We start from the raw sequence: 13,816 nt of genomic DNA on the forward strand, positions 1-13,816 counted from the left end.
ACCTGCAGTAAAACACAATCGGTTGAAATTGTGTCTGTTAAATGGTATTTTTTTGAGGGTAACAACAATCTAATTTATCTCAAGAGGCAGATTAGACGGACTAAAAGAAGCTCAGACTGATGAAAAAAGTGAAAGAGAGATTTGAAATGCTTAAAATATTCTGACTTGTTTATTTACGTCAAATCAGTCCATAATTTGACTTTTGAAGTGGTTATAAAACAGTTTAAATTTAAAACTGATGCCTCATTTTTCTCTTTCGGGGGTTGACTTTATTTAAATGGGGCAGTGGATAGACCATGAAACCTGGGAGAGAGAGAGAGAGTGGGGAGTGATACTGTATGTGGGAAAGGAGCTGTAGGTTGGGCTCGAACCTGGGCCACCCGCTTCCAGGACCACAGCCTCCGTACATACAGTAGGGTGGGACCTAACCACCCTCTTAATAGTTGCTTCAACTTAAGTGATGAGTGTTCATTTGTTAAAAAAAAAGGAAAAAGAAAAACGTTTTAGAAGCAACACTTTTTATTACTGCTCTTATTCTCTTCATGAAAAAAACAAATATCTCATTACAAAATACAAAAATAGACAGTATTAAGTATTATAAACTACAAAACAAAAGCAGACAATTGTACAAGTATTTTGAACCGTGATGAAGCTGGGTTTAACTCTAAACTTACTCAGTACAGATTTTCATCGTAAGCAGTGACATTCAGAAAATTATTTTTTTTACGGCAAGATTTTTTTCTAGACATTCCTGCTCAATAAAAATAAAAGCAATAAATTTAACTTTGATTCATCTCCTCTGTCTTGGTTTATCAGACTTATTTTAATAATTATAGAGGATAATTTAGTAAAGAGTTAATAAAGACTAACCAAAAGGACATTTGCCACTTCAACATTACTTTTCTATTTCTTCCTTTGTCTTCTTTATAATTGAGAAACTTAGTTATCATTTCCATTTGAATGTGTGGGCAGCCTCTGGAGTAGCTGTGACTAATACAGGAGCTAATTATGTTCTTTTAAAAACACAGATATACGTGTGACACTGGAGGTATCCAGAACGTCTGTGTCACCAAGTCGTCAGGCTTTAAGTCCCTTTTCTTTTCTTCATGTCCTACCAGACTTGACAAGTTTTGATGACTTCTTTCATTTGTTTTATTGCATCTAAGGAGGAGTCCTTCAGCGCCAGTCCCAGTAAAACAGGCCTGTTACCGGCTGCTTGTGACACAAATGTTGCCAGGTTTTTGGCACAGACATGTGTCAGTGGCTGCAAATAGAAACACAAATCAGATTATTACATTCAGAAACTGTGCAAGAAACATAAAACAAATCAACATATTCCACTTTTTATTCTTTTGGATAGAAATAAAATTAAAACCCTAGTAGTTAAAATCTAAAATTCAAAACTGTAGCAGGACCTTAGAAAGAAAATTATTAAAGGAGCACTATGTAACATATCTACTGAATTAAATCATTAAAGGGCCTTTCTATATCATCAGACGTTAAGGAAACATGCTATGTTGAAGTGCTCCCTTTTCTGACAACAACACAGCAGCCAGTATCTATGTTTCACACTTCTAAGTTTCGCTTCCAGTCCAGAATGGTCTGCAGTGTTTCCCCTACCATTATATTAGGGGGGCAGCAAAAGTTAAAGATTAAAAACTTAAATTTTAAATATTTAAGTTCCAACTCATTTCAGGCCATTAGCAAAGTTTTCAGATAAGAATGTTCCACTCACAGTATGTAAGGTTATGTGGTACATAGAAATAACTTCCCTTTTGCTGTTACAGAGCATTACTGATTTGCTCCACACAATAATGAAAATAGTTTTCATTGTTGAGAAGTTCTGCCAGATTGAGCAGTATTTGATGGAGTAATTAATGACATGATTATATCTATATGAAGGCCCTGATATGACTGTCGCAGGTTATTTGGCTGTCATTCAGTAAACTTGACGATAACAACCTGCTGTTGGCATAATACTTCCTAATCACATTACATTAAACTAACCAATCATATTTTTATTCAGTCTGTTTGACCAAGTGAGTGATTGTTTTACTACTTCCCCACCCAAACATAAATCCACAAAAACTAAAAGTACTGTGGTTTAAAAAAAGATTAAAATAAATAACTATAAAGCTTGCTAACACTACAATAATACACAATAAAAACCCATTTTACGTTTGATTAATTTTGTATGGTTATGCCGGTTCTAAATTACACATTCATTCAGAGCTGAAATAGGTTTGCATTGTATCGACTTGACATTACTGAACTTTGTGCCGGCACAGATCTTTTTCTTTCTATTTTCAACAGCAAATCAGAGCCAATCTCATCTGCCCTTTCACAGCGTGAAATTAGTTCTCCTGTGTTGTCACCAGTCTGTCTGAAGTCCTGTGAGCAACTCTACACCACACTAATACAATATCTATCTGAGTAATTTCATCCAGTGTACCTCATCTTTGCCCAGCAGTACTTTGGTAGAGAACGATGGGGTGCTGATATCATTAGATCTGGAGTCAGGTGTGACCGATACCAATGTCCCAATTTTGCCATACTGAGTGACAACTACGAATATATAATTGCTGAACTCAGTGCAGACGACCTGTGTTGAAACTCCATTAACTTCTTTTTCTGTTCGTCTCGATCTGATAACGGGCTCAGGAGAAGACATTTTCTTATTCCTGGGGAAGAAAAAGAGACAGAAAATGATACTTTAAGATAGTTCAAAGGCAAATCAGTATTGTTTATTCTGCTATTTTCATGATTTATCAATGACCTGATTATTAAGATAGTGATAAGGTGATATAATTCAGAAAGAAGTGAAAACATCTCTATATAATTTCTCAATTCTCAAAAAAAACTTGTTCAGTTATCACTATTCTGTTTACACAAAGTCTGTTAGGTGAATGCACCCTTCACTATGTCAGTTTGGGATTTTATTTACAAATCATCTTTCTCACTTTGCTATACATGCAGACATATTTCAAGTGTGTCCTACCATCGACAGACAGTTTTTCAGATAGATTACTTTATTAACTTTAACCAGAGAAGTGAAGTATAAGCTCGACAGAGTTGATGCTCCGCTACGGGAGAGTGACCACAGCAACCTGCAGTAGCTTTTGAACATTAGCTACGAAGCTAACGCTACTGTTAGCTTCGGCTGTACTCTTCAATGTTGACATAACAATGCCATTTTTACCAGCGTCTATTTGAAATGAAAACAGCCCTCACCCTGTTGCTTCGTCTGTGCACAGTGTAAACCTTTTTGCCGCACTGAGACAATACTCTTGGAGCAACTTCAGAAGCGCTCTGTCATTTACCCTCCTACAACATTAAATGTGCTTTGTTTCCTTGAACGTCTATGCGTCATCGCTCTTTGCGTGATGACGTCGTAGTACTAACCCAAGTCTGACTTCCGGGTGATTTTGCATCTCAATTCACAAAAAGAGGTTATGAAAATCATTCAGGATATTTAGTTTGAATTAGCTCATTCATGTTTTTTCCGTTTTCCTGTCTTTTTATGTAAAGCACTTTGTGCTGCATCATTGTATGAAAAGTAGTATGCAAATAAAGTTTGATTGATTGATTGATTGATTGATTGATTGATACAGTACATGCAGTATATTTGTTACACAAACAGATTTTACTGCATTATTACATGTGTACTGCAGTTATAGCACTGTAGCAGTCAGTGTAAACAAAAGTGTTGAGAAAAAACTGAAGATTTTTTTCTAAGAAATCTTTTCCAGAGTTGGCTGGTGTCACAAGGTGTCAAAAACATAAAAACAAATACCAAAACATTTTGACCAGTACAGCTCACAAGATGACAAAACAACTTTTCATTTTGGTGGTATTGACCAACTTACTGACACAAAGACCAAACAAGAAAAAAATGTTTTGGGTGACGTATGACCTTTGCATCCAACAGAGTTTTGATGTCCCTTTAAACAGTAGTGACAAACTTACAGTTTAGAGAATGTTAAGACTGTTTTTAAAAAATGAGCTAAAAGAATTCAGAAGAACTGTAATAGTCTTTTTACAGTCTATGGTTCACAGCTATGGAGCAAGGGATTGTTGAATGTAATCATTGTTTAGTTGTTGATTTTTTGATAGTTGTGCATGTCTTCTGCCATTTTCACTGTGATGTGGGTTGTGAATTCAACAGATTGTGAGAGTGGGAGCTGTTTCAGTTAGACACATCTGGGTTGTCTTACGTGTGTATGACAACAAAGCTTCATTCATGGACAGCACTTTAGCAGCTTGTTAAACTTCGATTTCTGCCTGTAAGCCATTATTGACATGCTAGCAGGCCACAGTGTAATAATACTGTTGTGATTAAAGTTTGTGGCACTGGGACACTGACTTGCTCCAACCACTGCATCCATCATCATATCAATCAATTATGACTATGACTATAACCACCGTCTGTGATGTTTGCCTCTTGTGCCTGTCCAGTTTGACTCTGACATAACCACTCATTGAAATGTTTATGCAATGACAGATAGACAGACAGACACAGACATAAATAATGGGTGTGGTAGAGTCCCTGCATTTACCTGGGTTAATTGTTTTTAAGAAATAAAATATGTTCTAGAGCAGTGGTTCCCAAAGTTGGGGTCGGGACCCACTGGGGGGTCGCAAGACACTGAGAAGGGGGTCGTGAGAATTCTTCCAAACACATCAAAATTAAAAATCACTTAAAATTGCCTATTTTACCCATTATTGTCAAAACATATGGAAAAAAAAAAAGATCCAAGAGATTAATTCTGCTACCATTATGAAAATAATAATACAGAGTTCAGGCTGTTCTTTTGTGTCGTTCTAATTCCAGTGTTTGGATCGTGTACCCGGCTGTGCACAACGGTAAATGTTTTAACCACCTCCATGGACAGAGTGGGTCCCCAGTCTCTAGCACCTTATTTTTGGGGGTCATGGGCTGAAAAGTTTGGGAACCCCTGTTCTAGAGGGTCAGTACTCAGAAGAGTTTGAGTTGAAAATTCTTTCTAAACTATAATTAGTGGTTGAAGTGCACTTACTTTTCCAGAGCCTATACAATGGGCTTTATTTGACCCTTTTCTTTGTCACAAATGTACAGTACTTAAAAGATCTGTAGATCTGTATTTGAATTGCCAGTTTTTGCCTGAAGTTTGCCCACGACTAAAACACTTAGTTTCTGTCTTTGTATTTCTCATAATAATTATTCAAGGTTCCAACATTGTTTACAATGAACGATTATACTTAATCTGCATAGTCATTTCCCTCAAAATGTCTGTGATGAAGTCAGGATGATTTGACTGAAAATTAATGAAAGTATTATCCAGGGTGAATTATTTTGAATTCAAAATGTAGTCAATCTTCTGCCCTGGTACATTTCAATCAATATGAAGTTACAGAAGCAACTCTTCCAAAGCAAGAAACCTACAGGAGCAAGATGTTTTTAATTAACTGTAAATGGAGCTTAAACTTTAGGAGCGGATAAAGTCTTACTTGCATTTCATCTCGTGCTTTTTTCTCACTTGAGGCAGTAAGTTTGAAGCAATGAATTAATTGTATTAATCCACAATTCATACCAAAGAGAGATGTAAAATATACATGATAGAAAAACTTCAGGGAAAAACAGAGATGGTGAAAGTTTGGCATGGTAGACTTTTAAAATGGATAAACTAAGTGGAAATATAAATAACCTATCATGTTGATTGTCTAATTTTAACAACAGGTCTGAATAAAAAAAAATAAAAAAATGTCTTGTGATAACCATGATAATAACCTGACATCTAAAAATGCATTCAAGTACAATATGGAGGCTATAAGTAGGACTTTGTATATTGGGCAAATAATTGTCCAATAGCATTCACACCTGCTTTACAGCTTCAGAGGAAGCAAGCAGTTAAGGAATTTTCACTGTCAGCAAAAATGCCTGCGTGACACTTTTTTTTTTTTTTCTTCAGGTGGATGTGAGGCTCTACTGAAGTCTGCGAGTGCTGCATCAGACAGATCCGAAAGGAGCCATCTCTGTGAACATGACACATTCACAATGTCAAATGGAGCCGGCTCAGCGTGATTGTTATGCACTCTGAGTAGGCAGCAGTATGTATGAAATTGGTTGGACCACTCCCTCTAAACTTTGGCTGACCCTCTGTGTCCTTGACAGATCATTTTGATCCAAACAAAGTTTTCATGCAAAGAACACTATACAATGTTTAAGAGTTGCTTATAACACTGTCGAATGGAGTGTTGTACCATCACAAAGTCTGCGAGGAAATACGGGGAAGCCTTCTTTACAACATTAAACAAATACATTGCCACATGAATTGAATCAAACCGACTAAACAAAGCAGCCTTAAATTAATATATCATTATGCCTCCTTTCACATGATGGATAGCTATTTCAAAGTCCATGCCTCCAACAGAGGTGTGTTTTTTTCCAGTGGAAAAGTGTATTTTTTTTGGGTCACTTCATGATCCTCTCTTAATTTATCATCAAAAATCTTTTCAAGGTGACACGTTTTTTTTAAATTTAATAGTAAGACTGACAACATTCAATCTGAAGCAGCAGTGAACAAAACAGTTTGACTTAAGGTCACAGTGAGATAATGGAGATCTTTAATTAATAATTACATTATGATGAAGCCTGCTGTCACATCCGGTGTTATTTAGTCTTAGCAGAAGACATTTCTGATGATCCACTTGGCACCTTTATAAATCACAGCCACACCGAAACAGCTTCATAAAAGTGTTGATGTGTTCATGAAGATATAATCCATATTTGTTTGGCTCAATGGCCTAGCGATGTAGGCTCCAATGATTCCCTTGCAGTAATTTCTATTTCATTTGAGTTACTTTTATTGGCTGCTCATGACATGGAACCTTTTGAATGGCGTGTAAAAATTAGAATAGCATAACTTGGAATTGGTTGGTAGTCACTATATCAAATCATGCCAAACATTCGGGGGTGACTGTGGCTCAGTTGGTAGAGTCGTCATCTCTCAACCGGAAGGTCAAGGGTTTGATCCCCAACTCAAGCAGCAACATGTTTGATGTGTCCTTGGGCAAGACAACTTAATCCCAAATTGCTCCAGAAGCTTCATGACATGCGATGTAAAAGTGCTTTTGGTGGTCAAAAGAACCAAAAAGCACTATACAAGCTCAAGTCCATTTACCATTTGTGTTGGCCTAGCACTCTACTGCTATGTATCACAGTTCGAGGATTTTTGTCTGCACCTACTGATACAGCTCCTCTGCAATTGAACATAAACTGAGAAGTTTTTGCACTTATTCTCGTTTGTTCTGGCAAAGCAATGAATTTGCTGTTCAGGATCTTACTATCTTGTTAAGAGCAGCTTTACAACACAGGTCGTGGGTTTTGTAAATAGAAAATACCAATAAGACTTTGTAATTTATTCTTTTTTTTCACATTACTCATTCCATGGAATATGTCTTGGTGATCTATGAATGCCTTGCTTTGCATAATGCAATACTGTAGAAACACACTAATAGTTACAGTGGCTGTTTAAAAGGTTTATAGGGTGCTTGAGGTGTTTCTGGGAAAAACGAGGAGAGGTTTGTTTATGTATATGTGATTCATCATGTGATGATAATGCAGGCTGAGGATATTTATATGACTGTCTTTTTATTTGTGTGGAAACTTTCTTTGTTCCAACCTTTTACCAAATCATCCATCCTGTTAACAATAGCTTTGCATCCACAGTAAAAATGCGTTGGAGAGCTTTGATATTAGCATCTTGGAATTCTTTACTGAAAGATGAATTTTAGACATTGCATGTGTGTGAATAAAAAAAAAAATAGTTCATGAACATGAACTTTGGGTTAAATGTCAAACTTCTGAACCAGGTCTATGTTGAAGCGGTTTTGGAGGACACCCTGGAGAGAGGTTTGTTTTGTCGTATTTCTTTGGGCTATAAAAATGCTACACACTCCAACTGTATCCCAAAAGTTGAGCGTTGGTGTGACGCAGAGAGAAAAGAAAGTTTTAACTGTCACAGATTTCCAAAAGAGTTGATGGTGCTTAAGGGTTCTCCATTTCACAAACACATCCCATCTCTGTCTGTATGACTAGTCAAGCATTTTCTCAGTCTCTGTCTGCAGACTCTGTGTCAAAGATGAAAATATCTTATTTGCTGGATGAAGCACTTCCTGCCCATCACCGTCCTGCTTTTTCATTTCCACATTCTGATTGCTGCATGTTTGTCTCATCAAGTCTCTTTGGTACTACAGCTGAATACATATGACAGAGGGTAATTTTTCTCTCTTTAAACTTTTGATCTGTTAGTCCATCTGTGATTGATATTTTCCCTCCACCCTGCCCCGTAACATCAGAGAAGCTTACAGCGGTTGAGAAGGTCATAAAGGCACCTTCATGCCTCAGTATATTTCACCTCACACTCACACACAAACACACACAATCATTACCCCTGTGGCCACTAGAGTGCTGTGCTGTATTACAGATAGAGCTCAAAAGCGACTTTACCGTGACATTTGAAAGTTGCAGACAAGCCGCGTGGGATTAACCACTGGGGCTAGTTTCTGGGAAGTGTTTCTTTTTTTTTTAAATAGAGGAAAAGACAAACCAAAGGGGGAAAAAAACAACATGTTCAGGGCATTTGTTAGAAAGCCTTAACTGACTGTGATTTGTCTCTTCTGCCCTGCAGACCACCAGAGAGAAGTATGATTTTGTTTTTTAGTAATGGTTTATGGAGTTAGATTAAATAAATGACAAGAGAACTTTCTGGTTTCAAAGTTAAGCGCAGATACATCGCTGCCCTTTAAAATCTCATGCTTCACCATTCTCCCTTTCACTTCTTTTCTATCCTCACAATAAGACATTAAAACAAGCAGCACAAGTCATGTCCACGCCCATAAAAAGCTGCTCTATTCTGCCATATTTCATTAAACAGGTGATTATTCCTGTGTCACAAAAGCATCAGTTTGTCTGTTGGCTTGAATAAGTTGTGACTGACAGAAAGCTGATAAAAAAAAAAAATGTTCTGAAAACATGTCGTCTTACACTCATTTCATTGCGTTTAAAAAATAGACACATTTATCAGTGCCTCAGGTTTGGTTTCATGTTTAGTTAAAGTATCACATGCTCGCTAAATCACATCAGAACAGAGGTTACACAAGACACTTGCTGTGTATTTCACAGAACTAGTGGAAAATGTTTTAAACTAGGTAAAATGTGAGGTTGAGAATAATTAAGACGTTATCTTGAGGTGAATTTATTTATTTATATCTCCATGTCTTTCAAGATAACGATCTGCTGCTCTACTTCGTTTATTAGTGGTTCAGGGCGGTGGCCCTTCACTTATGAATGTACAAATCAACAGCCAATTTGTTAAAGCGTCCCCAAAAGCTGAAGCAGAGGCAGCCGATAACACTTGAAAGTTTATGAAGTTAATATTTTTGGAAGAAACAAACGTAGCATGCTGAGGTAATCTTTTAATCCAACTATAATCCGATTAGGCTATCTGTCAAATAACATAACTTTCAACTGAAGGTCTCGCTTCCTTATTCACAAGCTACATCTGCACTCTGACATGTTGGAGGGTTTGTGACTTGTATTTAAGTACATGCATGACCCCTGATGATATGTATAAGATGGTGGAAAAGGTAAAGTATCAATTACAAGGACTGGGTAAGGAAACAGAGACTTTAAACCCAAATAAACTCAATTAATATCAAAAGAAAATTAGATTTGTTGAATTATGTGTTTACTATTTTTTGCATGTTCAGTTGACCTGTGAAAAAGGCCTCTAAGATATATATCATGTCACAATAATACAAACCATATGAATTATTCCCAAATAGCAGATATATGAGATGTATATGAAAGCTACATATAAAATCATTTTTTTAACCACTTATCAAACAAAACTAGTTTTATAGTAAAATATACTCTAGTTAGTGGTTTTTGTTTGTTGCTAAATATTATTTAGTCAATGTAGTAGACTATAGCTCAAGTAAATTTCAACCAAAATTTCCCATTGCTTTTAACATTAACCTCGTAATAAACGTTTGCATGGTAGAATAAAAAAAGGTAAGCATCACAACTTCTGATGAAGCCAATGCGAGGTGCAAAGAACTGCAGTTCCTTGAGTGTCCACTTCAGGCTGTCACCAAAAGTCCTGGAAGTCATATACACAGTCGTAGTATCCACAATGCCCTTTTTGACAGCAGAAATAAACATGTTCACAGCCTGGTACAACAAACGATTTTGGTCTGAATAGTTCAAGTCTTTAACGGCACACATTGTAAGAGGGTTGATAGAAAAAAAAAATTAACAGTTTTGATTCGATGAAGGATAGGAGTTATGCATAATTAGGGGTGTGACAGATATGGCTGTAAGACTTTCATTCTGCCTGTTTGCCTGTTACTGGGACGACCACACAGCGATTGCATTTTCAATGTGGAACCCCTGCAGTTGGGGCTTCAAAATTCCCCTACAGTAACCAATCAGTGATGTCACTGAGACTACGCCCATGTTTTATACCCTCTATGATTCAGAGTGATAACATGGTGGAACACAAAGGGAACACTGCTCGGCGAAAAGAAAAAGTTACAGATTTGCATGTTTCAGAAAAATAATTCACACAAAACAATTACATGTTCAAGTTTGTGTAAACTTTTTTCTTTCAAGATTTCATTTTCATTGCATTAAACATTCATTTATGGAATATTTATGCTCAAAGGAAGAGTAGAATATATCCATACAGCAGAGTGGAGGTGGGAGCTCTGTGCTCTATTAATATTTTCATCATGTTGAAAGTGAAACCTCGTCCTTTGGTTGCAAGTTGTTATATAACAGGTAACCCTTCAGCACCTTCAGATTTCTTTGTATTCAGGTCAGCGGTGGATGTATACTTTGCTTGTCCTTGTTTGTAGATTACGCTTGCAGACATCCTTGCTTGTCTCCTCTGCAATGTTTTATATTAAGAGCAGAAGACATTCATGTTCACCTTTTGAGCAAGATAGATGAACAATTAGCTGCAAAGACGATTGCTCTCATCTCTGAGGTGCTTAAGATATGAAGCGCGTCACAGTTCCTTTGTTGTCACACATTAACAAACCGTATTTGGTGCTCAATCATGTATTTGTGCTCATTAATCATCACTAATGACCTTTATTAGGCTTTTATTTTGTTTATCTATGCCCATGCATGTTTGCTGTTAGGAATATAATCGCTACAAGATGGAATTTATGTCATCAAAGTGAGGAGATATTGATGGCTTTCACCCACACCGTCTTAAAGAGTTGAGCGTATGGGGTTGATGTCTCCATTAACAGTAATCAGTTTGAACAGCCAGCATGTGAATGAAACATAACTTTGGTCGCCTTTAGTGTTGTTTAAATTTTCCACCCAAATGTATGACCTGATTAATTCAAAGAACTTTGTTCATTTGTGCCACTGATTATCTGCCTGGTGTATGATGCAGCACCTCATTAGATCGAGACAGCCACGAGGCATTCCTCGCAGTCAAGCTGAAAAATTAAATATTCTAAACAATTAATGGAAACACTCAGCAGCATGATGGGCTGCAATAATTGAATTATTAAATATACACTGAAACATTATTCGAATCTTCAGTGAACTTCTTGAATGAGAATAGTGAAGGGAAAAAGTCCTGGTATTATTTTTTGGGAAATAATGAAGTGAAGTCTTTTCCCGCTCTGGAGGAACAACAGAAAGAGCTGAGGAGACACTATAAAAAGTACTTCTTAAGTATTTACACAGATGGTAATGTGAAGAGTCATTTTTCCCTGAAGCCTCAGGAACCAGACTCAAATGGCATCCATTAGTTTTCTACACTACTCTCTAAAGTCCTGTGGAGAATTCACCCCACACCTTTAAACTCCACGATCCTGAAACACTGGAGGCCTACTGAAAGAAAAGGTATTTGCACACAGCACGGTGGGCATCTTCCACCTTACCCGAGACTTTGAAAACAAACTGCTGCTGCCAACTCTTCAAAACTTGTTTCAGGGAAACAAGTAGAAAAAACCTTTGATATAAAAGACAAAAGGTTAATGAATGAGTTTGAATAAGAATGAATAATAAGACACAGTGGTTCTAAAGTGTGTGTGCAGCACTAATATTATGTTATCTCAGTCATTAGTGATCACCCCATTAATATTCAGAATGGAATGACTGATGACTTGCACATGTGACAGGAAATTACACACCCCTTATATTATTTTAGCCTTAGATATTATCAAAGGCCAGCTGAGGCTTCAATCTGAGGTAGGTGTTCATGAATATTTAATTGGTCTGTCCACTAGTTTGTAAAGCTTGACTCAAGTATGTGGCAGTCAGCTTCAACTTAATTTAATGTGTGTGCAGGCTGTAGGTTAAAAAAAGCATTGCTCTGTCTCTGGTCCTGCATTACTTTTCTATTTGATGCCAAAACTCATGAAAATGTAATGATTTCAGCCGGTGTTTTGTTCTGTACATCATGCCAGGAAATGTCTGAATATATAATTAAATGATGACTTTTCCAAATTATTTACCAGACAAGTAAGATATTTCAAAACATAATGTGCATAGCTGAAAGATATTCATTTCTGACACCTTTATGTGTCCACGGTGGATATTATGTCGATTCTTTTATGATCGCTTGTTTGTTTTTAAGATTTATTTTGGGGCTTTTTATGCTTTTATTAGAGAGACAGGACCGCGGAAAAGAGTTTGAAATCAGGAGGAAAGAGAGTGGGGAAAAATATGCAGCAAATGTAGCCACAGGTCAGATTCAAACCTGGGCTGCCTGCTTTGAGGAGTGTAGCCTCTGCACATGGGGCATGTGAACTATCCTCTAATCCACTAGATTTGCATCTTAATGGAGATCCAATTTGTGTAACGCGTGACCCATAACAAAAGAATAAATACAATAATGTACTGTAATCAGTGTAAAGAGGAGCCCACTTTGAAGAGAGAACAAATCTTGGTTTGTGTAAAACACCTCCCTTTAGACGGGGTAAGGAACATTTGAAAAACATTATTCTGAGTTTTACATTATATTTATATACTTACATTTTGTATGATTTCTTGATTAGTTAAGTGTTTTGTTACATTATAACAGCCTGTAATTGGGTTTTAATTTGGGTGTGGACAAGCACAATTAAGCAAAAATAAGTGCTTTATTGATAGATGAAGAGTTTATGCTACTGATGCAAGCTATCAAGTTAAACTGTAGTAAACCGTGTATAAGAATTAAGACTTATTTATTTCCTAATTGTCCTACATTCTCTAAGCACAGACTCAAATATCGGAGGGCATATTTACTTGAAATTGTTTATGAAAAATGTCAGCTTTAAGATTTAAAACAATATAATTAGCAGCAACATGCTTCATATTTGCTGAAACAAACACCAAAAGAGAGGAGAAATGTGGAGCTCTAAAAATGGAGCTGCTCTCTTCTTTGTTCACTGACACTGGAAAGGGATAATTTGCTGTGATTTATTCACTTAACACAATCTCAGAGACAAACAAACAAAAAAAAAATCCTAATTATGCAGGTTAATGGAGTACATAATAGTTTGTAAGATCTCACAAGCAGGCAGGGGGAAATGATGGGATCCCATAAAAAAACATCCATGAAATGCTTCTTTTAATAAAACAACAGCCATGCCTTCTGTGATAATGGCAGATTGTAATTCATGCCTGGATCAGCCTCTGCACAGGTTTTAATTTTTCAGTAGTCTATCAGTATTTCTGTCTGAGGGGACGTTTGTCACAGGGACTTCTGTTGTCTGTTTCCTGTCTTGGATTTGTCAGCAGGCAGAAAAAAAAACCTTTTAATCAGAG

At 36.7% G+C, this 13,816-nt stretch overlaps 1 protein-coding gene across 2 annotated transcripts; it reads right to left on the bottom strand.

The window, feature by feature from the left end:
- Window positions 1-497: 497 nt before the first annotated feature.
- Window positions 498-3,375, bottom strand: psmg3 (proteasome (prosome, macropain) assembly chaperone 3). Of its 2 annotated transcripts, none has more exons than XM_061026652.1 (3): window positions 3,321-3,375; window positions 2,453-2,681; window positions 498-1,264 (listed from the first exon to the last, which is right to left on the bottom strand). In XM_061026652.1, exons 1-3 carry the CDS (start codon window positions 3,368-3,370, stop codon window positions 1,112-1,114), a joined length of 432 nt encoding a protein of 143 aa, XP_060882635.1. In that variant the 5' UTR covers window positions 3,371-3,375; the 3' UTR covers window positions 498-1,111. The 2 variants fall into 2 exon arrangements, with proteins under 2 accessions (XP_060882635.1, XP_060882636.1); XM_061026653.1 differs by having other exon boundaries at window positions 3,232-3,363.
- Between the last annotated feature and the right edge of the window lie 10,441 nt (window positions 3,376-13,816).

The sequence above is a fragment of the Labrus mixtus genome, chromosome 20 (assembly GCF_963584025.1).
Source record: "Labrus mixtus chromosome 20, fLabMix1.1, whole genome shotgun sequence".
NCBI lineage: Eukaryota > Metazoa > Chordata > Actinopteri > Labriformes > Labridae > Labrus > Labrus mixtus.

Bases quoted from the DNA above. Each gene is read 5' to 3' on its own strand.
- psmg3 (XM_061026652.1), bottom strand. From the start codon at position 3,370: ATGACGCATAGACGTTCAAGGAAACAAAGCACATTTAATGTTGTAGGA. The intron at 2,682-3,320 runs GTAAATGACAGA...TTTCTTCCCCAG, and splicing joins ACATTTAATGTTGTAGGAGG to GAATAAGAAAATGTCTTCTC. The intron at 1,265-2,452 runs GTACACTGGATG...TTCTATTTGCAG, and splicing joins TACTGCTGGGCAAAGATGAG to CCACTGACACATGTCTGTGC.